The sequence below is a fragment of the Dryobates pubescens genome, chromosome 28 (genome assembly GCF_014839835.1).
Source record: "Dryobates pubescens isolate bDryPub1 chromosome 28, bDryPub1.pri, whole genome shotgun sequence".
Lineage (NCBI taxonomy): Eukaryota > Metazoa > Chordata > Aves > Piciformes > Picidae > Dryobates > Dryobates pubescens.
The window spans coordinates 10,912,207-10,938,402 of NC_071639.1; the positions used below are offsets into that span (position 1 = coordinate 10,912,207).

The window sequence follows — 26,196 nt, forward strand, 5'->3', positions numbered from 1 at the left end:
AGCACTTCCCCATCCATTACCTGTCTGACCAACCCAAAGCTGCTGCTCTCCATCACATCTTCTTGTCCAAGAGAAGAGCCAGGATTCTACTTCTCCACCTCCAAAATGGTTCCTCTCCCTGGGCTTCTATAGTCAACAAAAATGCCAGGTCAAGGCACAGAGGGAGCAGGTGATTGATGTGCCAGCTCCTTGCCCAGACAGCTCCAGCTGTTCCTATAGCAACTCCAAGCTATAGGAGCTGTGATGGCCTCCTGGGGTGCTCCTTGCTCTTAGTCCTGCCATGTCCACCATGCAAAGTCATTCCACCCATTTTTATGCCTTTGGGGCAAATTGCTGACCATTTTTCTCTCTCAGCTCAGTGCCTGATGGTTTTTTTCAAGGGCTGGACCTCTAGATGAAACCAAATGCTTTAGGCTCCTTAGGGCTTGGGAAGACCCTTCTCACTTGCTCTCTCACAGAGAAAAGGAAACCCACTGCTCTTATTTGAACAGAAGCACTAGTCCAACCCATTCTGGAAAAGCAAGCCCTGAGTATCCCCTTGGCAGCAGGAGGAACAGAACACCAAAGATCACAAACTATTTTAAGTGTAAAAAATGCACAGTTTTATTTGACAAGTTCACAAGTGAGCATTTAATTCATCCATTAAACCACTTTATTACAAGTCAGCACAGTTGAATTATAGCTGCCCTACATGAAAGTTAATTCTGAGGTGAAGAAACTGACTTGCTACTGAGTAGGTAGTTTAGAATGGATCTATCTATGCCATATCTATTTTATTTTTAAGAGATAATTAGTGAAATAAAAGATTTGCTGCCTGTCAGCCAACTTCACAAACTTCTAAGACAGTAAACTTCAGAACTACTGTTCTCAGGTACTGTCATGTTTTCTCAGTCTTGACTGAAGTTTCTGCACAGTTTTCAGCAGCTGAAGGGAACTTCTGCTTTTCTGCCCAGGACAAGACCTAGCCACACTTCCCTTTACAATCTCCTTCGCTTCCTTTTGATCACCACACTTTAGCTGGACACGAGCTGCCCCTCGCTTCAATTCCTGAGTGTTTCTCTTTACATTCTGCACCTAGGGAGAAAGGTTACTAATTAGGATGTTATGCATTCAGAAGACCTATAGGGCTGTAGAGCTTACTGGGACTTCTGTCAAACTCCAAACTAAAGAGGTTGTTTTACCAAAAAAAACCCAAAAAAACACCACCAAAAAAAAAACAAAGAGAAGGAAAAAAAAAAAAAAGAGAAAGGACAATAAAGAGAGAAAGAAAGAGAGAGAAAGAAAGAGGGAGGGTAGGAGGGAGAGAGGAAGGAAGGAAGGAAGGAAGGAAGGAAGGAAGGAAGGAAGGAAGGAAGGAAGGAAGGAAGGAAGGAAGGAAGAAGGAAAGAAGGAAGGAAGAAGGAAGGAAAGAAGGAAGGAAGGAAGAAGGAAGGAAAGAAAGAAGAAAAAGAAAGAAAGAAGGAAAGAAAGAAGGAAAGAAGGAAAGAAAGAAGGAAAGAAAGAAGGAAAGAAGGAAAGAATGAAGGAAAGAAAGAAGGAAAGAAAGAAAGAAAGAAGGAAAGAAAGAGGAAGTCAAAACCTACTAATCTTGCACACAATTGTCTGCCTGTAACAGAAAGCACTACAGAAAGCTGACCTCAGCCACACTCAGTAGGTTGTTGAGCCCCATCACTTGCTTGCTTGAGCTTGAGAGGGACAGAGATCATCAGTCACCAATTTCTATGTACAGCAGCCTTTTTGCATTTCAGACTGTACAAACCCCCCACCCCACAAGCCTATAAAATGTATGCTGTTGATCATCAGTTGCTCTATCTAAGCAGCTTATTCTGAAGTCTCATAACACCAAGTGAAAACACAGTAAGTAGGGTTAATTGCTAAAGAATGGGGGGTTGTAAACCTCAGATAATAAGTCTTGACTTGCACTTGGCATGAAAAGGTCACTCCCCAAGATAAATTTAGGCTGGAAGCACTCCATATGCCAATTTAGGTTTTAAGTCCATTTCTAAAAAGAATTAACTTTCAGTGCATTCTAGAGCAGATTATTAACTGTGAAACAGAGATGAGTAGAGCAGTGTGCCAGGGTCTAAAAGCAGAAATATGCCTCAGAAATTTGTACAGAATTCATAGATTCACAGATTCATAGAATGGGTTGAGTTGGAAGGGGCCTTGAAGATCATCTAGTTTCAGCCTCCCCTGCCATGGGCAGAGATACCTTCCACCAGCCCAGGTTGCTTAAGGCCTCATCCAACCTGGCCTTGAACACCTCCAGACAGGGGGCATCCATGACCTCCCTGGGCAACCTGTTCCAGTGTCTCACCACCCTCACTGGAAAGAATTTCTTTCTAATATCTGTTCAACTGGAAAAGCCTGTGTGCAAAAGCACCAGAAACCCCAATACAGGCCAAGGATCAGAGGAGTGGCCTGCATTGATAACTAGTACCTGATGGACAGCAATCAAGCAGACAAACACCAGGGAAGTGTTATTTACACCATGACCCTAAGGCGTGTGCTCTGACAAGGCTGTACCAGAGCACAGGTGACGTGCCAGCAGATCTGCACCCTGATAACAGACAAGAGTGACAACAAGGTTGCACCATATTGTATGTGCTGTGCCTCTTCTCATCATCCCAGAGTGAATACAGGTTAGGCTTGCCTGCGATTTGGGGAAGCTGTGGCCAGTAGACTATTTGGTTAATAAAGGCTTCAATGCTTCAGTAACATAAAAGACATTTAATCCCATCTGTACAGGAATTATAGCTTCTCTTTTCCCATTACCCACAGGGACAGGAATGGAATCTCAACAGTTCATCTTAACACAATGGGCAGAAGTGACAGACTGAACAACCCAGCTCTGCAGTGCAGAACTGCCAGAGGACAGGAAGCTTTCCCACTAGCACTCAGTCCAGGCTGCCAATGGTAAGCACTTTTTCTTGATCAATAAAGGAATTGGAGGTGCAAGAACACCAAGCTAGCAGCCTAATTATAGTCACCCACACTGGAATATCCTTCCTCAAACATTCCAGTAACATTCTAGTTAATGATAACAGGAAGAGGAGTTGTGGCAGCCTTCAACTAGAGTACTACTAGCTGGAGAGTTTATATTCTATTCTTACAGTAGCCTGATGCTTTTCCAGCTTGGATATTTGTTCTCCTTTAATATCCATTTCTTTTACAAGGCAATTCAGCTCCCATTCCAGGTCTTCACGAACTTTGGAGTCTTGAGCCTCCTGTAACTGCTTCAGCAGCTCTTGGTGCTCACTATTAAAGACAAGAATGGCATAATAAGTATTTATGACATAATCTCTGGCATTTTTTCAGTACTTTTAGAGTTGCTAGCCATCTTGTCCAGCATGATTTACCCCCCTCACACAATATACATTCATCAGGAATATACTTACACTAGAAAGGAAATTATCTTCCAGGGGGCCTGATTTTCTTATTCCAGATTTATAGCTGATGTGCCTCTTATTCCTTCCTCCTGTCACAGCCATAACTTCATGTGTAACAGTGTGCAAAATGAGAACTTGGAGAGTGAGCATCAGCCATGCAGCATGGTATGTTCACTCTCTGCTCAATGTAGTGCAGACTTTAAAAGCTCAGTGCAGTACAGCAAAGCATCCAGGTCATAGTTTTTCTGACAGCTTATTCAAATTAAAATATTCTCCTCAAAAGCAAAGCATAAAATGTAATTACCCAGCTTAACTGGAAGAAATGGTGTGGGTTTACTTGATACCTGAGTATCTCAACTAGTCAAAAACAGAGGCCCTCTCTTAGGTAATCCCTTTACAAAGTTCCTGGCTTTCTTTCTGACTTCCAAGTGCTGCTGCTCCCTGACAGTTTAGTTGAAGCAACTGGTTGTTGATACAACAAGAAACCAAACAAAAAGCCCCCCAACAAACAACAAGAAGCCTGTCCTTGACTTGCCATGAGTAAGCCAGGTGCTGCTTTTTGAAGAAGAGATTGGTTGTCAGTTTAAATTTTGCCACATCAAGGATTTCAGCTCAATGTCACCATCCCAACTGGCTTAACCAATACCTTCTCCTCTGTTCAAACCACAGCTCTTTCTGTCAACATACCTACTATGACCAGCTACTAGCTTTGGCCCACAGTTCTACAAGCTTGCCTTAATGGGAAGATGCCTAAGAACACAAGTTGTAATCCACATTTACTTGCATGGCTAGAAAGATGCACACACTCCCAGAGTTAGCTTCTTCCACACCCTGCCCATTTTCTGGCAGGAGATTTGTCTCTCTTTCACAACCTCCCTACAGGACTTGGCAAGTTCTCCTGTTCCCAGCAAAGGCAGGGAACAAAACCCAGGCTGTCTCAGCACAAAGGCTCATCATGTATGCACGTACAGGGAATGCTGAAAGAGTGTGGACAAGGTCATAGGCTAGATGTGACAGGACCAATCCTGCCACAGCTGTACTAATCCACTCCACCACCCTGAGTGACTATGTGCTGCAGGCCTACTTGACACGAACACCACCTTTGCACATTCTCCAGGAGAACATCCTTGGTCTGCTCTGTAGATCTCAGAACATGTTTACAGCTTCTACCAAGCACAGGCCTGAAAGATTTCTCATTTGGTGCCTGTGTTACTTCAGTAGCAGCTCAGTTAAGCACAGGATGTGGAAGCAGAAAAACCCAAGTGAGCAGGAGTGTGTTGCTGGCTAACGAGGCCAGTTAAAGATCAGGACAGGAAGACATTTTTGTATGAGAAAAATCATAGACTCCTAGAATTGTTATGGTTGGAAAAGACCATTAAGATCCTCAACTCAATCCTTTATAATTGTTTAGGCTTTCAGGGATGAAAAAAGGGGAAATTGTGGAACTGTTATATAATAGCTCTAACAAGAATAAAACACAAACTAGGTTGTAACCAGCTAACAGAAAGAAAACACACCAAAGATGTGCCAAGAGTGAACCTTCAAATATAACACACAAAAAAAGTTAACATCAGTATGTCTAAGAGTAGGCAAAAAAGCTTTAGAATTCCATCCAGGCCTGCTCAGACCATCCTGCAAACAAGTGGTGCTACACTAAAACCAGACTCAGCTCAACCTGTAGCTCAGCAGGGCTACCCCTGAAGTCACTTTTACTCATGATGAGTACTCACAAGCTCATTTGGCCCAGCTCATCTTGGATGGCCAACAGAAGGTCTGAAAGACTTCCAGTAGCAGTAGGTGATGTGGAACAGGAGGATATAGATTTTGAAAGTCCACTGTGTCCTGAAGTCCCAGATGCAGCTCCTGGGCTTCGTGGTGAGACTTGTGGGTTGCGATGCTTTATAATGTGCAACATGCTCTGCACGTTTGCACTAACAGAATGGCTGCAGCTGACAGACTGAAAGCAGAATTATTAAGTGAGTGGTTTACACAAGTGATTGACAATTGCAGTGAAGAGACTCATTCGACCTGCAGATGCTAATTTAGAGACACCATTTGGTTTCACTCACCTTCCCAGCCACAAAAGGTAGTTCACCAGCCTTTATATGTATTTGTGAGAGGTGCTTTGTCTTCATTGTGGCATTTTTCTGCCATAAGATAGACAGGAAAAGTAAGACAAGAATTCCAATCTGCTGACCCAAAAGTACAACCTTAAACTATATCTTTTAATGAGTAAGTCAAATAAACAAGCAGTGAAATCATAGAATCATAGAATTGTCAGGGTTGGAAGAGACCTCAAGGATCATCCAATTCCAACCCCACTGCCATGGGCAGGGACACCTCACACTCCATCAGGTTGCTCACAGCCACATCAAGCCTAGCCTTAAAAACCTCCAGGGCTGGTGCTTCCACCACCTCCCTGGGCAACCTGTTCCAGTGTCTCACCACCTTCATGGTGAAGAACTTCTTCCTAACATCCACTCTGAATCTATCCACTTCTAATTTTGCTCCATTCCCCCTGGTCCTATCACTACCTGACATCCTAAAAACTCCCTCACCACATTTCTGAAATGCATGACTTCAGTTTCCCTGTAGTCTAAAAAAAACCATTTTCCTCCTGTATGTGGAAGGAGTAAGACTTTCCAACACCAAGTTCTATTCCAGATGCACTCAGCAGGTAGTTTGACAGTTAGGTTGGCATTTAAAGAAATTCAGCGTTGCCTACTCAAGTTTGCAAAACCATGGTTACACAATTTTGACTGCCCTGTAATATGTGTTGCAAAATCAATTCTCTTGATGCCAGCAATGCCCCCCCCCCAAACACACCATCTGAAGATGCCTAGTTGTAATTACTTTGGAAACTGATTTTGCCAGATAAATTGAAAGGCACTTAGGACAGGACATGGCAGCGAGACTGTAACAGAGATTATTGTTACGCTGGTAAGGGAAAGTCTTCCAGTGAGGTGCTACCTGCCCTAGCACCATTGTAATGCCAAAAGGAAAGAGGTATTCAGCACACTTCATCACCTTGGAAATGGAATAAAGTGCAGCAGGCAAATGAGGTCCCTTTTACATCACCACTTTTCAGACATTCCAATCTCTGTGCAGTTCAGATGCTGGCAGCAGCAGTACCCCTAATAAATACCTTCCTGTTACCTTCTTATTTTTTTTCTTCTTCCCATTTCCCTTTTTAGGCTCATTCTGAGATGCTCCTGAAGACACTAAAATTCTGGTTCTTTCAAATCCTCTTTGAAACTGTAGGAATGAGCCAAAAAAAAAAAAAAGAAACTAACTTTTCAATGTAATATTGGAAGTATGAAATCACATGGTTAACTCCTTCCTTCTTTCATGCATGGAAGAGACACAGTTAAGGACATGATTAACTGTCCTGCTTGGAAGGCATAAGCTACACTTTAAAACTGAACAGATTATGAGGATGGCAGGGTATCAGCAGATCTTGCAGCTCTGTCTTGGAATGGAATGGAATGGAATGGAATGGAATGGAATGGAATGGAGTGGAGTGGAGTGGAGTGGAGTAGAATGGAATAGAATAGAATAGAATATAGAATATAGAATAGAATAGAATAGAGAATAGAATAGAATAGAGAATAGAATAGAAAGAATAGAATAGATAATAGAATAGAATAGACTAGATTAGACTAGACTAGACTAGACTAGACTAGACTAGACTAGAATAGAATAGAATAGAATAGAATAGAAGTCCTCATTTTCCTATCCAGCTGCAGCAGTTGTATATATCCACTATACAAAGGAGTAACTGAGATAAACCAATCCAGCCACGTGCTGGGATCTGATCAGAAAATCCTAAGGATATGAACATTTGGATCTTACAGTCTCGGGTGGGGGCAGAGAGAACTGAGTCCATCTGTGTAACACAGGTCAAACCTGCTGGCCAATCCTCAGACTGCTCTGTAGCTCAAAGCTGCTACAGAGGCCCATGATAAACAGGATAACAGCCATTCCCAGTCAGACACAGGACAAGGACTTTGTTCTGGCGTGGCTAACAGTTCTGGCTAAACAATGCTGGAGGTCCATCACAAAAGTGAGATTATTCTGACTTTTCTGGCATCAGAAGGAAGTGAACCACCCCACACCCTCTGTTTCCCAAGCCAGATCCAGCAGACCTAAAAGTATCCTGCAGTAAGCTAAGACAGTTCTACTACTCAGTTTACTGCACCTAAGCCCTTTCTGGAGCAAATGTTTATACTACTGCTAAAGTCAGACTATCTGCTCTGGGAAACTCACTCTTGCTACGCTTCTCAGAAGAGAAACTCTCCATACTAAGCCGCCTGCTCTGCAGCAGCAAGCAGTTCAACAACAACAACAACAAAAAGCACCCCAAAACCTGTTCAACTGTGTGATCCTGCAGGATTCTGGAGGTGATCAGGTATCTGGGCTACAATCTGCACATCCTTTCAGGCTTCCTGGACTGATAAAAGCCCATTATGCTTGGATGAGAACTGACAGCAGTCACAAATCATTCAAGCTGCCAGCTTTGCTTATGGCCAGGTTCTTTTGCTATTGTTCTTCAGCTCTGCATCCCCACCACAACTGCTCTCTTTCAAAATGGCTGCTCCTACTCAGTGAAGTGAAGGGTTGGAATGCTACTACTTTGCTCCTTTAAGAAAAGGTTTATTGTTTGATCTTGCTCTCTCTGGCAAATACCCCTCTCACTGGAAGTGTGTAAGAAGAGACTGGATGAGGCACTTGGTGCCATGGTTTAGTTGATTAGATGGTGCTGGGTGATAGGTTGGACTCCATGATCTCAAAGGTATTTTCCAACCTGATTAATTATATTCTATTCTATGCTATTCTATTCTATTCCATTCCATTCCATTCCATTCCATTCAGATGGATAGTGGCCCAACAAACTGATTATGACTTCACAGAGTAATGAATTATTCAATCTCCCCCTGATGAGAAACTTTTCCAAGCATGGTTCAATATATCAGATTTCAGTAGAACTTAACAAAAAGAGGGAAACAAAGAGAATAATCTTACTTGGAGTATAGGATTACTTAGAAGATCACTTTCCAGTTACTGTTAAGTTATCTGATTCAGTTGCAGATTCTCTAGAAATTCATTTCAGCTTGGAAGCTGTTGACCTGTATTGCTAGTAAAACAATCAGGTAGGATCTCCTTGATTGAGATATGCATCTGGCAAGCTCTCTACTATGTAGTTTCTAACTGGTCTAGGTCATTTTCCAGGAGTAATAAACATGTGGAGTTTAAATGTCACTGACAAGAAGAGAGGGTATTTTGGACAGAGAGAATCTCTTTCTTTGGTCATCAAAAATAAGATAAAAGAAACCTTTTTCAGTCTACCTGAGCAGTTTTGTCTTGCATGAGCTTACAGTGATGCTCTTCTTTGCAAAGCTTTTCTTCCAAGCATTTGATCTTCTCCTGAATTTGAAGGTGAGAATGATTAGTGCCACTTCAGTTTGTCATGTTGAGTCAGAAGTCTGAAGCAGCCTGCAATTTTCATCTGGACTAAAACAAGACTGTGGGAGTTTTTAATGCCCACACTGAACCAAAGACTCACCCAAGGGAAGCCAAGGTGGCATTCAGTCAGGTCTGCTTTATGATCTTTGCTTTAAAAGAGGAAACTCTTGCAAAACTTAGTAGTACAGCATGCCATACCAATTCTGTCATAATCACAGAATCACCAAGGTTGGAAGAGACCTCAAAGATCATCAAGTCCAACCTGTCACCACAGACCTCATGACTAAACAGTGGCACCAAGTGCCAGATCCAATCCCCTCAACCATCCCAAATTGGAAGGGACCCAGAAGGATCCTTGAGTCTGACTCCCTGCTCCTCACAGGACCAACCTAAAACTAAGACATAAAGTAGAATCATTGGCTTCACATCACATCTCACAGTTTTGAGAGAGTGCTTGAGTTGAATGACTTTCAAATTGCCATTCCATGCATGCTTACTTCTGTAATTCTCTGAGCAGCAGTAAGTCTAAGCCACTCTTTCTCGAGCATTTCAAGCTTCTCAAGTTTTGCATGCAGTTCCAAACAGTTCTGATCTTCTTCTTTCTGAAGCTTGGCCTGGCAAAAAGTAAGCAAGATTGGAGTTGGCAGCTGACTGAAATTGTTTCAGGCAGAAAGAAACCCCAAACCAAACAGACTGCAGCAAAGGTGGTAAAGCAGATTCAATTTTCTATGTTTTCTAAATTACAAAGCGATGAAAAATAGCAGGCAGACAAAGAAGACTTCAGATTCCAGCAGCCCTTTTGTGCAAGTATTAGCATGGTTCTGCTCATTAGAAGTTCCACCTAGGGAGCCTTTTCATACAGTTCATTGGCTGGTTGTCATCAGCCAGTCAGACAGTAAATTGCTTCCGTTTGCTACCACCCTGAGCACAGCTGAGGCAAAATGATGCCCAGAAAAAGGGTCAGATCTTACACATTTCTGTACTTTTAAACTCTATCACTGCTTTCTTAGATAGGCTAAAAGGACTTCACCTGTTGTTCTAAAACCTTTTTCCTTTCTTGTTCTGCACTGGAAACCATTTTCCTCATGTAATCCAGCTGTTTCTCCAGCAGGGAGCAGCGAGACTGAGTTGCATTTAGCTGCACCCTTACATCTACAGAGAGAAACAAAAGGCATTCAGTACAGCAGTGGGAGACCACATCTAGTCACTCTGTCACCTCACTGAGAAATCCTCCCTCGTGAAAACGTGCAAGGAAAGTTTTGTTAGCCTGAACAAGTCATGTGGCTAAAATGTATTTCATATACAGGACAGGAGAATCAAGATGCTTTTCCAGAGCTAGTCCCAAGTCTGAATTCCAAAGGTGTGAGCATTGTATTTACTTTGATGTAGATCAGAGGATGCCTAAACAGATTCTGGGTTTTTTCCCCTTCTCCTCACTTTTCTGAAGTTAGCAGTGTTAAACATGTAAGCAGCTGCCTGCTTATTGTAGGAGCTAACCATGCCACCTGAAGTCTGCTTATTCTCTAAAACAGCTCTATGGGTTACACAATACTTGGTTGATATATGTAGAAACAAGATCTCAGCTTGATTCACAATTACCAGGCTCCTGCCCCTCCCCAGTTCTGAAGCAAAAAAGCAAAGAAAGGCTGCATTAATTAGCAGTTTGTCAAAATAAATGAACACTCCCTGGATTATGCAGTCCTGGAGTTGCTGCGGCTACACCTTATCACTCAAGAGAAATACCTTCCCTCTGTTGCATCAGTTCTTGATGTGCTGTCTTCTTTTTGTAGGATTCACACTCTAAGGCCTTCTTACACTGAGCAGCTGCTGCAGAGAGGCTGCACAGATTATCTTCAGCCTGGGACTTCTCCAACTCCAGTCGGTGGATCTTTTCTTGTAGCGTTTTCAGGGCTGCCACCACAGCTAGAAAACAATGCAACAGTTGCACTTTAACTTTTGAATTAGAGAGGAGTAGATTTAGATTGGATGTTAGGAAATAAAGTTCTTGACAATGAGGGTGGTTGGAACAAGTGGTCCAGAGAGGTGGGAGCACCTCTTCCATCTTTCGGTTGGTATGCCAAGCATTTCTTTACATTAACACCTAGCTGCATAACGTTAAACTGAACCCTTTCACCCCAGGAGTTCAAACTCTGTGTGACACTAGATGACTGCAGAAGTCACAGATCCTTCAAGTGAAGAACAAGGACCACAGGCACACACACAGAGGCTACATCTGTGCAATACTGCAAAGCTGCCCATGAGAGTAAATCCAAGTGTGGTACCCCTGTGATTCACTGAGCTCTCCAGATAAGCTAAGCCACCAAGCATTTGCCTTGTGAGCTCCACACAGTAATTACCCATCAAGGCACAAGACAACCATAGGGGACCCATGTTTCATAGAGTAACTTCCATGCTGCTAACTTTCCTCAGAGCCTGAACTATTCAAAAGCTCTCCCTATTCAGAAGTTCTCCCAAGGAATCCTAGCACACACACAAAAAGACTTAGAAGTGAGTTTAAACTAGAGAGCATCAAATAGCACTACAGAAAGCCAATTTTAAGCCAGTGGACCATGTTAATAATGTCTCCTTTTTTTGGCTGTATCTAAAGCCATGTACTGCTTCTGCTGAGTTTGAAGGAGTTTTAGAGGAAGTCTGATGATTTGAAGGTAAACAAGTTTCAAAGCCAAAGTTTCTAAGGGATGTTAGAAGACTTGCAGCAGTTTCCATTTCAGACATCTGACTTCAGGGAGAGTGCTCCCTCAGGACACATATACATCCTGTCTCAATGTCATTCTGATAACTGCAGCAAGTCATTGAACTAAGTAAAACACAACAAGGAGTTTGCTCAAGAGATTCCACATAGAACATTTTAAAAGACCACTTTAAGGACATATTTTGACTTTACCTTGGTTATCTGGCACAGGCCTGGCACCACCAACAGCTGCCAACTTCTTTGATTCTGTAGAAGCAAAGGCTGCAGGAAGCATCTCATTTGGTGGCTGAAGAACTCTTCCTATGTAACTGTTCTTTGATTGAGAATCCATAGCCTGTAATACTCAAGACATGGACAGTGAAACTTGCAGACAGTGCTTTAGTCCAATACCACCTCTAGGAAGCTACAGGAAGTTTTAAATCACACCTCAGCTGCCCAGCAAAGTGGCATCAGGCATTACAGTTGGTGCAGTGTAAGAAATGGAGACTATATACAGCTTCAGCTGCTAGGAAAACCAGCTTATTTGATGGTTCCATGACATAACAGTTACAGGATCACTCCAGTTTAAAACAGAGGGCATGCAACTGGAGAAGGCCTCCCACTTGGGCAAGGCTATTTACAGACACCAGTTCCCAAGGAAAGTCACCCAAAGAAGGTGTCTAGACACAGGAGGAAGAAACTCAAACCCAAGACTGGAACCTGCTGATGAAGCACATCCCAGGGAAAGACATTCATACAGGGTGGGTGGGGAAGAAATTTTTCAGCAATGGGAAAAAGTTTCCAGGAACATCTCTTTGAGCACTGTTCCAAAGAGCAGATAAAACTGAAAACTCCTCATCCATCCACACCATCTCTTCAAGATATGCACTGAGCCAAAGGTATATGGAAATACTTCCTTCCTCCACCAAGCTGTCATCACAGAGACATCAACATGAGCATCTCTTTGCCAGGGCTTGCTTGACTTGGGGCCTCCCAGACACAGATGCTTTGTGTGCTAACACCTCTAGGGCAGATCCCATAGCTCAAGGTGACTGCCTCTGGTACCAGCCTGGCCCTCCCAGCACCAGCATGGACACCCAGACCAGCAAGAAGGGGACTACCCAGGCTGCCTTTGCACCACAGGCCTTTTCTGGAGCGTTCTCTCTGAAGCTCTGCTGCCATCCTGCCCAAGTCCAGGCCACAGACTCTCTGTGCTGGGTTGGCAGCTGCAGGCATCCAGATGTGCCAACATCCCTGCTGAGAGGTGCCACCTGATGACACTGCCACACTTACAGCCACACAAGCCATTTATGGACCTCCACAGATACCTCCTGGAGGACCAGGAAACATTGTGCAGGGAGTCCAAACCAACTCTTACATCTAGCTGGGCCAGGCAGGTGCATTGGCCATTTCCAGCAGTGTTAGGGGCAGGGCAGTAAAGGGAATAAGGCTGGAGCAGCAGAACTCTCAGTACATGGATGAGACAGTCCTGTGGCCATAGGCAGGGTCAGCACCAAGACAGGAGAGGAGATGGGCTGGGCATGGCACAGTGGATCTGCAGGGTATTCCACAAAGCAAGAAATGAGCAAGACTTAGCAGCTCCCCATTGCTTCTCATCCCCCACACACTGGTGATAAAACAGACTAACAAAGGCCATAAAAATACACATATGAGCATGCAGCAAGCTTCCTACCTCTGCTGTGATCACAGGAAGACAACTCTGGAAACTCCAAAGGCAGAAGGTGGATTTAGCTCACACCATCTAACCTTCTGTGTGTCAGCATGAGTGGAGATTTGCTTTTCCTCTGTCCTCCAGAGGAACATGGCCTCCTGGCATGCCTCCTGCTGCTGCTATGCATCAGTTAGTTTCCTCATTACTGTCACACAAACAAGTTCTGCTGTTCCTAAGGAGACAGGTCTGTGGACAGTTGTAAGGAGGGCAGTGATCAGAAGCAAACAGTGATTAAGAGAGGGAGGGAATAAAGCAGCAGCAAACTTGTGCAGATGCACAGTTTTGCCAGCACAGCAGAGGGTAACATGCACCCTGTGGCTGGAGGGGCAAGCTCCCCCAGCTACTCCTAAGAGCACAGGCTCAGCAAGGGGTGTGAAAGAATACAACACCATGGGACCAAGACACCTGTGTTTGCACAACTGCTGCTGTGGCCATAGCTACAGACTCTTTGCTCTGCCACAACTCCCTCAGACACAGAGGCTGAGGGAATGGTTGCTATAGTGCTTGGAGGCTCTGCCAACATAATTCCTCCAGCAGAAGTTCTCTGGTGTAGACAAGACCTTTAGTATCTTAGCAAGTCAATGTAATTTAGAACAAGCATCCTGCACAGCAGTAATCTCTACAACACTGCAGGCCTCAGGCAAGGACACAGGCCAGGAGAAGGACAAAGTCAGTACACTCTAAGACGTCACCAAACATCCTGATCACTTGCAGCTCACTAGCCCAAGAAAACTATCAGGAAATAATTAAGTAGCTTGATATATGCTTGGACATCAACTGTTCTACCATCAACTTCTTCCCCTGCAAGTATTTAAGTTCCTATGAAACCATCCCAGACAGGTTTGCTTTTCAAAACAAGTCCCACAGTCATTGCAAGCTTCACTTGCCACTCTCTAATTCCATGCTGTCCTGGATGCTGGTACACAGCCCTAGAGAGGTGCTTTTAAAGCAGATATTGCCAGATACTGCATCCTGAATGGCAATGTTTGTACTAACAGAACTCCACCAGGCTTAGGGGGATTTAGCAGTTGAACAACACTTGTTAATGCAGCCAAAACACTGTTGTTTAGACAAGCCCTTGGTTGAGGAAATTAGCACAGTCGTTTGAGGTTGGGGAACAGCCAAGGGAGAAGTATGCACATTAAAGAGAGGCTGGCAAATTACTCCATTGCAGGGGGAGGGGAGAGAAAGAAAGAAAGAAAGAAGAAAAGCCCCACTCCTACCCCAGCAGCCTGCACCACTGCAATGAGCAGGATAAAGCACTTACATCCTGCAGGCTGCATCTGGAGTTACCACCAGCCCTTTGGAGAGTTGACCCAGCCTGTATTGCTGGACTCGGTGGTGATGGTTAGATGCCCAGCGTTACTTTGCACAGAACAACACAAAGTAGTGGTGCATGCATACCCTGCGTCAAACATGGGGCAATTTAGTGCTTCCTAAGGGTGTACTATTAACTCTCACCCTGGCCTAGCCACTTAATGTTGTCTTCAAGCTTTTACCAGGAGGGTCCCCGGAGTTCAGTGCCACATGGTTGCAACTCTGCTCACGGTGCATGCTGCTACGTGTGGCACATGAGCTCTGTGACAGCACTGCACTACTGCAGTCACACTGCCTGCCTACCTTTGCCCACCCCTTGGGTGTGAGGACAATCAGGGCTGGTTCCTTTGGCAGGAAAAAACCCAACAATCAAAGCGTTTTTCAGACAGAAATACAAAGATCTGCATCTCCTGCCCTGACCTACTGGGCATGAACTATTCATAGTGCTTTTCCTCAGAACTGAAGACAAAGTCTCAGATGAATTAGGGAATGATTCACTGTTTATCTGACATATTGTAAGAGAAATGTTGAAGAATTGTCCCAACAGAGGCTATACCAAGAAACTCCTAAAGTGCTGGCTGCTGCCTCCTCTACTTGAGCCAAGCCTTGCTGGCGAAAGGTTATGTGAGAGGCCACTTTCGTGACACGATCCAAACTGGTCTATTTTTTTCCCCTTTCACTTTCCTTTGAGACTCAGAGGAAAAAGCCTGGTCAGCTGTACTAGCTGGGCTGCAATGCTCTTTCAGCCTTATTCCCAGCAGACAAAGAACAGCCCTTCCACTGACAAAAAGAAGTAAATAATGCTGTAGGCAAAGTGCATTGTTGTTTGGGGAACACCCAGTCTCCAGCATCCTGACACAGCTGCTTTAACCAGCCTGAAACATGGGACCTTGCTCAGGACATATCTAAAGAGCTGGTACTTCTCTGTCTTCTTCATCTAACTGGGTTAGAAACTAAGTGGTGGCAGTTGCAAAAGTGATAGGAAGTGAAACCTCACTGAACCAATCAGACAGTTCAACATGTTTTGAAGTTCTGCTGAGTGAGCCATTTGGAATGAATTGAGAACAAATGGCTGAACTCTGTTAATTAATATGCTGACTGATGTGGAAATTGAAGGTGCTCTCCTCAGTACTCTACATGAAGAATCTAAAAAGTTGCTTTTCCCCCCCTCACTGTTATTTTCTGCTGCTGATGGCACACTGCCTTCCATATGTAGTAGTTTGCCTAGCTTTATCACAGTATCACCAAGGTTGGAAGAGACCTCAAAGATCATCAAGTCCAACCTGTCACCACAGACCTCATGACTACATCACTTCACCCTCAAAAATTTGCTTCTCCTCATCTGACTGGAAGCAGCTCTCATGACTTTCTCAGGAAAGCAGAACACCTGCGTCCCAACAGATGAAAAGGTAGAAGGAAATTGCTGGCTCTGGCTATTGACCTTACTTAAAAAGAGGAAGACTCTGCTTTTGTGGAAAGGGAAGGTTTTCAAGCGCAGCTGTCTCCTGTATAGAAGGCTGACTGTGCAGAGGCAGAATGGAGATTGGAAGGGCAAATGCAAAACCACATTTTAGGGTAGGGTGGGGCAAATGTAAGTGTGAAGAAATGCAGAGGATGGTTATTGCAGGTACTGACTCATACAAGATCATGCAGTGAAAGAGTTTGATTTTTCACCTTTTATGTCCCAAATGTTTAATGGAAACACTGAAAGACAGTTCTGAATGTTGCAACTTGCCCTGTAGGCAGATGAAACCCAGATTGTGTCCCCACCATTGCCTTGTAGCTTGTTTTCAAAGTAAACATCTGGTCTTGCCCATACTTTCTCAGGGAAATTGTCAGTCTTCTCAACCAACATGCTTTAGCAAGGAGTAGGAGGCAGATTTTTAGCCATATAACTAGAAGAGCATGACATGGATGAAGAGAGAAGCACAAAGAGGGTAATCATTCATTGGATTTGTCTCTTTTTACCTACTACCACCCCCACATGTTTTTTTTCTTGTATTCTTGTGCTGCTGCTAGCCAGGCACCTGGCAGAGAACAAGAACTCCATTCTGCATTTGTGCATCAGGCAACCTAAGAACAAAGATCGGGGGGGGAACCAAACCAGAACATTAACAAAATGAGCTTCACTCCTGCCAAGAAATGATTCCCAAAGTAATCTTTTGTCAGCAACAGTTGTCTTTAAAGGTGCAGAAAAAAATGCAAGCAGATCTGAGTCAGAGCAGCTCCTCAATCTTATGTTGGAGACACATCTTGCTGAGGAGTAGTTTTAAACCAACATCTGTTTACACGAGTCAGAATATTCCAGTGCATCCTGAACAGGGACAATACCCTAAGCATTAATCCAAATACAATCATAGAATCAATAAGGTTGGAAAAGACCTCAGAGATCATCAAGTCCAACCTATCACCCAAGACCTCATGACTACTAAACCATGGCACCAAGTGCCATGTCCAGGCCCCTCTTGAGCGCCTCCAGGGGTGGTGACTCCACCACCTCCCTGGGCAGCACATTCCAACAGCTACCAAATCTCTCTGTGAAGACAGAGAGTCACTGTTTGGGTACCACAAGGGTATAATGAATACACTGAAAAATGCAAAAGTGGCCTGCTTCTGCCCTGGGTTGGCTGGGAAAACTCACAAGGTTCAAAGCCATGGAGCGGAGTATTTGTTTCATGTGATCTGTATATTGAAACTTGCAGGACCTCAGAGACACAGGGGGAAAAACAATCTGAGCAAGAGGCTACAAAACCCTGCACACTGTTGCATCTATAAAACTAACTTCAATTGCTTATAAATAATTTAAAAGACACTTCCCTTCCTATTAACTGGATGCACAGTTCCTGACTGCCAGGTTGTTTGGTGGATCTCTAGGGACTTTACTTGCGTTCTTGCTATTCTCTGTGACCTTAATACATCACAGATGGATGGGGCTGATAAGGGACTGATGTTCCAGGATACATGAGCCTTCCAGCCTCAGGGCTGAATCTCGAGTTTGGTAATGATAGGCTTACATTCCCTGCATGTAGAAGAAGTGCAGGTATAAGGCCAAAACAAGCAGCACTCAGTGAGGAGCTAACAAAAGCTGTGTGCAGGGAAACTGTATGAACATAGATGGGTGTGAAGTCCCACCCTGATGCTTGCCACCTTTTTCCTCCTGGGACTCAGAATCTGGAGTGCTCTTCTGGTGATGAGAGCCAAAAATCTGTTCTTTATAACAGTGAATAAAGAGTCCCTGTAGCTTCTCTGGTCTGTGACTTCACATGGCTGCTGGCCACAGCATTTTCCTTTGTGTTGTTACTGGAAAACACCGAGGTCTGTGCTAAGACAGCTTGCCAAAGGTGTTTAAAAGGCAGATAAAAAATTCCTTATAAGTAATATAAATTTTCTTTCAATGTGTAGCTTCAGGAAATAGCATTCATCTTGTCTGTGTTGGTTACCCAGTGGTTAGAGCATTGGGTGGGAAGCAGGAGTTCCTGGGAAGCGTTCATACTGCATCCCTGACCACCAGGCTAGCCTGGGAGGAGGAAGAGCAGGAAGGAAGCAGGGAGTCACCACCTTTTCTTTTGAAGTTATGACCCTGTTCAGAAAGGCATGTAAGAACCCAGGGCAAGGAAAAGGCAGCTGAGACAAAGGACAGAGAAAACCAAGGATGTGTCTCTCTCATCTAGTTTAATCATCAAAAGAGAGTCCTGGATTTTATGTATACATTTTGGTGGTAAATAGCTCCTAGATAAAGCACAGCACTGCCTGGGAATAGCTGCCAGAAACCAGAAGTGCCTACAGCTCCCTGCATCTCCCTCCTAGTTCATTCCAGTGCCACATGTTTGCCATCCTTTCCAATAAGGTCACAACTTCAACAGGTGAGATGATGAAGGCTTCTCCTCCATTTCATGGTCCTTTTGTGCACCTGGGACACTCTCCTGGGACTTGTGAGATACTGATGTAAATCCCTTTGAGCTAAAAGCTGATTTGCTCATCCCTGGGTTACTGCACTGGAGGTGAACATTCAACCAAATGAAGCTGGGCACTGAAGCCAGCTGTAGCTGTAAGAGAAGAATGTGACTTGGGCTCAGCTAAGTTCTTCTCAGCTAGCACTCTCTTGGAGCTGCTCTAACCCACCTACTAGACCTCAAGTGGGCACAAAGAGGAGAGAGATGCCAAGAACTGCCATTTTGGGGCAATTCTGGACACTTGTATCCAGAAACAGAAGAACATAGTTCAGGTGGCTGCTCAGGGGAGATTTTTGGATCTGGATGTTTAGTTTACCCATACTGTTTTCTGGAGTGCAGCTCTTTGTCTTTCAGGGTACATTTATACAGCTAAATGCAGTGTAGTCACAGAGTTGGCAAAGTGCAGTAGGACTTTAAGCAGGCTGCCCAGCTCTCCTCAGACCAACCCACCTTCCAGCACAGAACTTTTTCACAGTCTTTCAGTGAGAAAGTTTTGGTCTCCTGAGAAGAAGCTGGTGGCTAACTTACTCATCCCTGCTGCAGCTGTAACCTCTAAGGAGGCAGGGTGGCAGAGTTTGATGCAAACACACACATGCCACTTCCAGTAGGCCAGAACACACAGTAGATGTATGAACACGTCCTTGGAAGTGAAACAGGGCCACATTTTCTGCCTCATCTTACACTGTAGCTTGCTTGATCAGTGAGGCCAGTCTGTTGAGATGATAACACGAGTCTGTGCTTGACATCAGGCTTGGGCCTGGGTTCAAAAGACAGGAGAGGAGTAGCCTCTGGCATTCTGGTGTCTCTACAAAACAAGAATCACAGAACTTTGCTTCCTCAGAGGGCTACTATGAAGAAAAACACATTAAACACTGTGGAGTACTCATTTACCGTGTTAACACGGCAAACCTCAGATCTAAAAGGGGAGGGTGAACTTTCAGAAGGCAGCAGTCCCATCCCAGGTATTTACTAACCCAAATGAAATAAGCCCCAACCAAACCAGGTGTAAATAAAAGCAGCTGAAGGAATCTAACCTAATTTTAAAAGCAGTTCCTTCTAAGTTGTGTGAGTTCTACTGCATTATTCCTGGTTCTCCAGTAACTGACCAAGGGTATCCTGGGGGTAAAATGCTCTTCTGTGACAAACAACAACTGGAAAACACTTCAACAAAGGAAATATAATATAATATAGATCTCATATCTCAGAAAGGATATGAATGCAACTGCTATATATTGTCTTTCCAAAAAATAATCCTGCCTTCAGCTACCATTTGCATATGGCTACAGAAGTCCTTATCTAGTTTGAAAAAAAGAAGGAAGTTGATAAATCATCAAGGAAGGAAACACTGAGGTTTAAAACAGCCACAAATTTGTTTTTCTGCAGCTTATCATTTGAAAAACTCAACTGCTGTAATTCTGGATGAGTTGCCAGATTGTTTCCTTCATAATTCTGCCTTTCTCTTTCCCATTCTTTAGGGCTCAAACCCAAGCATATTAACTTCAGCCAGCGGACACACAAATCAAACAAACACATCAGGGTCTGATTAATTCCACTGCTAGCCTTTGACCTTGGTTTCCACAATGTCTTGCAGTACACACAGGAGCTTGACCTGCTGCTGGAAAAATGCAGAGATTCCGTTGGGGAAAAATCAAGCCACCTTCATCTCCATTAACAAAGTACTGCATTAAAATCTATACAACAAAGAGCTGAAATGTGAAGTTTAGGCCTTGGAGCCAGTTTCACAATCTGTTTCCTGTAGCCAGAGTTCATTTGCAGCCAGTGGAAAAAACCAGCTTCTAAAAGATAAAAGGCAGTGCTGTGACTTCCAATCAATCTTAGCACTCAGTGTGGGAATACACCCATCCCACAGCCTGACATTAACGCTTGAGCTCTGATTCTGGTTCACTTTATTGGTCTCAGATATATGCAGCCATTGTCAGAGACACCCAGGAAGCACAAACTGGTGATGAGAAAAATGAGACCTTTCCACCTTCTGAAGATGAAAATGTAGATGGAGATAAAGCAAGCATAGGTGACATGCTTATTCCCAGGGAAACTGGGAGGCCACAGCGAGTGACGACAGAACAGGACAGGAAGCTGAAGTTGTAGCTAATGAAAAGGGAAAAAAAAAAGAAAAGAAAATAAAAGATGAAAGGCACTGACAGAATTAATTTCTTTGAACCCATCAGTTATGATGGGTGGAGGCCTTGAGTGCTTAGAGAAGTCAAGACTCACATTTATTACAGGTAGTGATGATCTCAGTAGATACATTGTTCGGGAGGGTGCCAAAGGAAGCAGCTGCACAAAGCAGTCCAGGCCTGTCCACCCCGCCAAACAATGGCAGCACAGACTCCTAGCAGAAGGGATTTTATGGGAAAAAGAGATTGGTCTTCCTTGAAAGGTGCAGGTAATGAGAGAATGACACTGATTTTGCAAGCTTGAGAGAAACAGTGCCAGAAAACAAAAGGAATGTCAGATGAAGGAACCAGATTCTTTACAAATTAAAGAGCTGGTGATGGCTGGTGATGGTGATGGCTGGTGATGATGAGCCAGTCCAAGCTCTGCTCCTGGGCTCAGAAGCAGTTTCTGTGTTGTTGGTGGTTTGTTTTTTCTTTTTCTTTTATTTTCATTCCCCCTCCCCCTCCTTTTTTCTCCTTTTTTAATGTGTGTGTGCTGTGCAAATAGTTTGTTCTGCATTTAACTTCAAAGTCTGAATTTTAGAGTGGGGAAAGTGTAGCTGAGAAATGTAAAGTAATTATGCGAGACTCTGTTTCTGGTTTACTTGTAAGCTGTCTTTTGTCTTCCAGTATACTCAAAAGTGTATGTTTATGACTGTCTTCATGTTTCAGCTGCAAATGGGTGGTTCTGCCCTTGTTTCCCTCTTCTCCGCCATGATATGAACTGGATCAAGGAACTGACTTGGCTGAAAATTAACGTTATCAAAAAGAGTGCTTTTATCCCTGCTGGAAAAGTAAGGGAAACATCAATCTTGTCCATTTGGTGGCAGATTACACGTAGACACAGAACAGCTGAGGTTGGAAGGCAGCTCTGCAGGTCATCTAGTGCAATTACCCAGCTCAAACAGGGCCACCTTGAGCCCGTTGCTTAGGACCACGACCAAAGATCTTTTGCGTATCTCCAAGGATGAAGCCTCCCCAAACTCAATGGGCAGCCTGTGCCTGGTAACCCTCACAATGAAAAAGTGGTTTCTGGTGTTCAGAGGGAACATCCTGTGTTTCTGTCTGTGTCCATTGCTTTTGATCCTGCCACTGGGCAGCCCTGAGAAGACCCTGGCTCCACCCTATCTGCATTCTCCCTTGAGGTATTTACATATGTGGAGAAGAGCCCCCCAAGCCTTTTCCTCTCCAGCCTTATCAACCCCAGCATAATTTGAATTAAAACCCCCTTGGTCTAACTTTGATAAAAAGACTGCAAAACTCAGTTTGAATATTCTGGGGGTTTTCTTCCCCCTTTCATTTCAAGTGTTGAAGGTGCTTATATTTTGCTTGCATCAACTCTTTTTCCTTTCTGCTGATGTGTTTACTTAGCTACATCAAAGGCTACTGTTGAAGCCTGTATCTGACAAGCCTTTACAGTTGCTTTAAACGCCTGTGCTTCGCTTTTTGCCAATGCAAATTTCTGAAGCAAATCCACTACCAGAATTGCTTTACTCCTAGCCCTTAAGAGAATCATTTTGATCGGAGAAGACCTCCAAGATCATCAACTGCACACAACGCTGCCATGCCCGCGAAAACACGTCCCCAAATGCCATGTTCGCACGTTTCTTGAACACCTCCAAGGGACGGGGACTCCACCACCTCACTGGGCAGCCTGTTCCAAAGCACTTTTCCTTATGTCCAGTCTAAACCTCCCCTGGCACAATGGGAGGCAAGCCATCTGCTTGGGATAACCTGCTGCCTCAGAACGAAAAACAAAAGCAGAAAACACCACCACGGAGGGAACTGCGCACAAGTACGCGGCGCGGCGCGGCTCGGCTCCGTTTGGTTCGCACTGCGCACTGCCTGCCGGGACACGTAGTTCTCTTTCATGGGCACAAGGGCCGGGATACAAATCGCAGTACCCCCTCCCGGGGCTTGCCGTTCCGGGTCGCCATTGGGCCGCTGGCAGGAGCTGCTGAAAGGTGACTGGCTAATAGGTGCGTCAGTCATGTAGGCTCGCGGTGTTGGGCGGGGCTAGCCCCTGGCCCTCCTTGTCCCCACCCAGCCCCGGTGAGGGGTTTGTCGGGGGTCTGTGGCTGGCTGACCTCGCCATGCAGGGGTGAAGGGCCGCCCCGCGCCGCGGCGGAGAGGCAGGGCCGGGGCCGTCCCCTTTTCTCCATGCCTGGGGCAGAGAGGAGGAGTCGGCGGCGCCGCGGGGTGGTGGCTGCCCCGCTCCCCTCCGGGAGAGGCGAAGCCCCAGCGGCGTTGCTCGCTGGGCAGCCCCGACCTCGGTGGGCGGCTGTTGGCGAAGACGCCCGTCGGGGCTGAAGGAGCTCCCGCCCGCCCCTGCCCCCCATGCGGCGCAGGCAGCGGGCTCTCCGCTCGCCGCCGCGTTTGTCTTTGTGGGCGGGTTGGCGGCTGCCGGGAGCCCGCCATGGGGCGGCCGCACCGGAGCTGTTGAAGCGGCGGTGGAGAAGCAGCTGGACGGCCCCATGGAGGAGCGGGAAAGCGAGCTGCGCTGGGACGGGCTGTGCAGCCGCGACGCTGCCACCCGCGCCGCCGCCTTGGACACCATCGGACAAGCCGTTCTCCGGCGTAGCGAGACCATCGCTCCCGTGGCGGCCGTGCCGCCTACCCGGGCTGCCGACGGGCTCCTGGTTCCTGCCGCCCGCGACGGGCTGAGCGAGGTGCTGGCCCGTCTGCTGATGCTCTCCAAGCGCTGCCCCTTCCCCGACGTGAGAGAGAAGAGCGAGGCGATCCTCAGCGAGGTGCAGGTAAGCGCGGCAGCCTCCGCCGTGGGACGGCGTTGGGAGAGCCCCGCGGCCGCCTTCGGTGCTCTCCCGATCTCGTCGCACGCGGAGTACTCTGGACTTTGAGCTGTGCAACGGCGAGGGCGTTTGACCCCAGGCTGGTCGGAGATACTCGTGCAGCAATACATCCTAACAGCCCCGCTCCTGCTCCTGGCGAGGAAACATTTGGGAAAGCGTTATTAAAAGGCAGGGGGGAAAGCGTCCAATTTGGGGGCAGTCCGGCAGACACTTCAGCGATGAATGGCTGGGAAGCAGCTGGGGCATCCCGAAGGAAGTGCTAAAATGACAACTTTAATGCTCTAGTTTTGGTTTGCATGACCAGTGCTGTGCTATTACTAGTTGGCTTTAACACAAAAGCAGGAAAGACTTGGCTATAAACATCCAGAGCTGGTAATTAAAAGTATAAATCGGTATGGGAAGCTTTTGAGCTTGTAAAAGCTCCGTGAGACTTAAGCTCATCACTACTACAGCAGCGCTTGTCAAAATTACCTTTTTGGTGTTTATGGGTCAATAGTTTGTCCACTGGAATCAGTGAGATTTAAACTATGCTTTTATAGCTCATAGGCAGCCTAGCCAGTAGGGGATTAAATTTACTGACCTTTTATGATAACAAAAATAAATGTTGCTTTGTACTCTGCCACTGTTACAGTCTAATTATAGTCACTGGCGCTGCGATTCTCTTGCTCACCTAAAGTTTTTGCGCATGCCTTGAAATTCACAGGCAGGGCTTGCATAAACTGGTCCAGCAGCACTGCTAACAATCTCGCCTGCTGCAAGAGTAGGAAAAGGAAATTTAGGTATTTCTTTTAATCACGAGTGGATGCATTGAGCTGTGCTTGGAGTTAGCTGCCCGATTCCCACGGTTGTGGTTTTTTTATCCCTGAACACTGACAGGTTTAATGTAGGGAAATCTAGGAGGGGGGAAACCAAAACAAGAAAACAAGCAAAAAGGCCCAGACCAACCCTCCAACCCAAGCACATTCCATAGATCATAATAGATAGAATAATCACTTGTACAATGTATTAAAAATACATTTATGTTAATATTTTAAAGGAACCATATAGGTCCATTATTTTATAGGCTAGGTCCATTCTTGCCCTGGCCTACTTTGAAGTGATTAGAGAAATTGTGGATTATTGAAGCTGAGGGAGGCTCTGTTTATTTTGTCTAACTTTGCAGTAGTGTGCAATGTGATAAATAGAGTGAAATTGATTCTCTACAGTCCAGGCTGCATGGGGCAATTTTCTTACTGCAGATTTTTGTCAGTACAAGCTATATATACACAACATATGGTCTGTGTGAAGGGCCTGACTGCTACACTGCTTTACTTTAAAACCCCAACAAATAGAACAACCAAACCAACCCCTTGGAAAACTTCACCACGGACCTTTGCATCAACATCTTCCCCGTTAAAGCTTCAAATGAGAGGTGAGAGTGATGAACAGAGTGTTAAGGGAAGGCTTGGTTTTGTCAGGCACAAATTAGCAGAGTCTGTTCAAAGGCCAAACAGGTGGTGAGCCCTCACCTGTGTCTTGGAGGGGGTCAAAACATATAATCTGATAATTCCTTCATAGATTTTTTTGTATATGAGCTTCCTGGCATCTTTGACCATTAGTCTTGTTTAGAAACTCTGTTACTAACTCTTTAAAATAGATCAGAAAGTTCTGGCAGAGAGTAAGTCCATCTTGTTACAGAAAGTTCAAATCCTATGGTCATAGTTGGCTTGGCTAATAAAAATAGATGTGAAAGGTGCAATGGATGTGAAACCAGTTGTGTGCACAGAAGTTGCAGTGAAACAACAAGTTAATCAAATACAACATTAAGAAAGTCTTTCAGAGCTGCTTTTGTGACTTCTGGGGGAGTAGATGTAAGAAGGAAGTAGTCTATGTTCTCTGAATATGGAGTGTCAAGTCTTAGTCCTTACAGTTGTGCTCACAAGTGGACATTTTCATTGCAATATTTGGATTTGTGGGAGCTATAATGCAATCTAAGTATTCCATTTTGGATGCTGTGGACAGCTGTCAGGCCTGAAATGGTTCTTCTATTGATTTCATGGCCAGGAGGAATTGGACTCAAATCTCTGCAATGAAAATGGCAGATAAATTGTATTAATAGAAATACAATTATCCCCCAGAACTTGTGGCTTTCAGCAGTGATTCTGAGGATAAACAACTTAGTAACATCATAAGAATGTGCAGTCCTGCTCAGAACAGTATCAGTACTTACAGGGCTCGCTTGTGTTGCCTTCCCTCCCTGTTTTGGGACATGAAACAGTCTTGAAGTGAGCAGCAGGATGTCCCACTGTGCTGTCTAAACCTTATCCTCTGCCAGGTTATTGAAGGACATAGAACCCAGGGCAGGAGAGGCAAATTTGAACCCAAAGGTGGTTCTGGGAAGTGGTGCTGACCTCCTTCTCTCTCCTTTGGGATGAACTCAGACTGGTTGTCTGAGCCTGGACTGATTTAGTAAGGGTTTTCTAAATATTCCACCCCCTCCTCCATGAAACAGAGTTGTGAAATGTGCTTTCTTCTGTCTGCCCTGCAGCCGAGATCGGTCAGTGAGGGGATCAAAGATTTGGCTTTGCCACGTGGTCTGATAGCTGTTTCTCTCTGGGACTAGTGCCCTCTTGCCTGTCAGGATAATCAACAAATATTTAGGCACGAGTAGGTATGCTGCTGGT

The 26,196-nt window shown here is 45.0% G+C and overlaps 2 protein-coding genes across 2 annotated transcripts in view; one reads left to right on the forward strand and one right to left on the reverse strand.

Annotated features, from left to right (window-relative positions):
• Nucleotides 1-806: 806 nt before the first annotated feature.
• CEP57L1 (centrosomal protein 57 like 1) lies at nucleotides 807-13,364 on the reverse strand. The gene is made up of 11 exons (XM_054174030.1): nucleotides 13,238-13,364; nucleotides 11,758-11,899; nucleotides 10,596-10,775; nucleotides 9,883-10,004; nucleotides 9,350-9,466; nucleotides 8,736-8,813; nucleotides 6,546-6,644; nucleotides 5,459-5,536; nucleotides 5,120-5,346; nucleotides 3,114-3,258; nucleotides 807-1,074 (listed from the first exon to the last, which is right to left on the reverse strand). The coding sequence occupies exons 2-11, from the start codon at nucleotides 11,894-11,896 to the stop codon at nucleotides 868-870; spliced, it is 1,392 nt and encodes a 463-aa protein (XP_054030005.1). The 5' UTR covers nucleotides 11,897-11,899; nucleotides 13,238-13,364; the 3' UTR covers nucleotides 807-867.
• A 9,552-nt stretch (nucleotides 13,365-22,916) lies between these two features.
• SESN1 (sestrin 1) overlaps nucleotides 22,917-26,196 on the forward strand; it is a 67,808-nt gene continuing 64,528 nt past the window's right edge. The window contains exon 1 of the mRNA XM_054174139.1: nucleotides 22,917-23,479. Coding sequence (XP_054030114.1) covers nucleotides 23,198-23,479 — 282 coding nt within the window. The 5' untranslated portion in view covers nucleotides 22,917-23,197. The remainder of the gene's footprint in view (nucleotides 23,480-26,196) is intronic.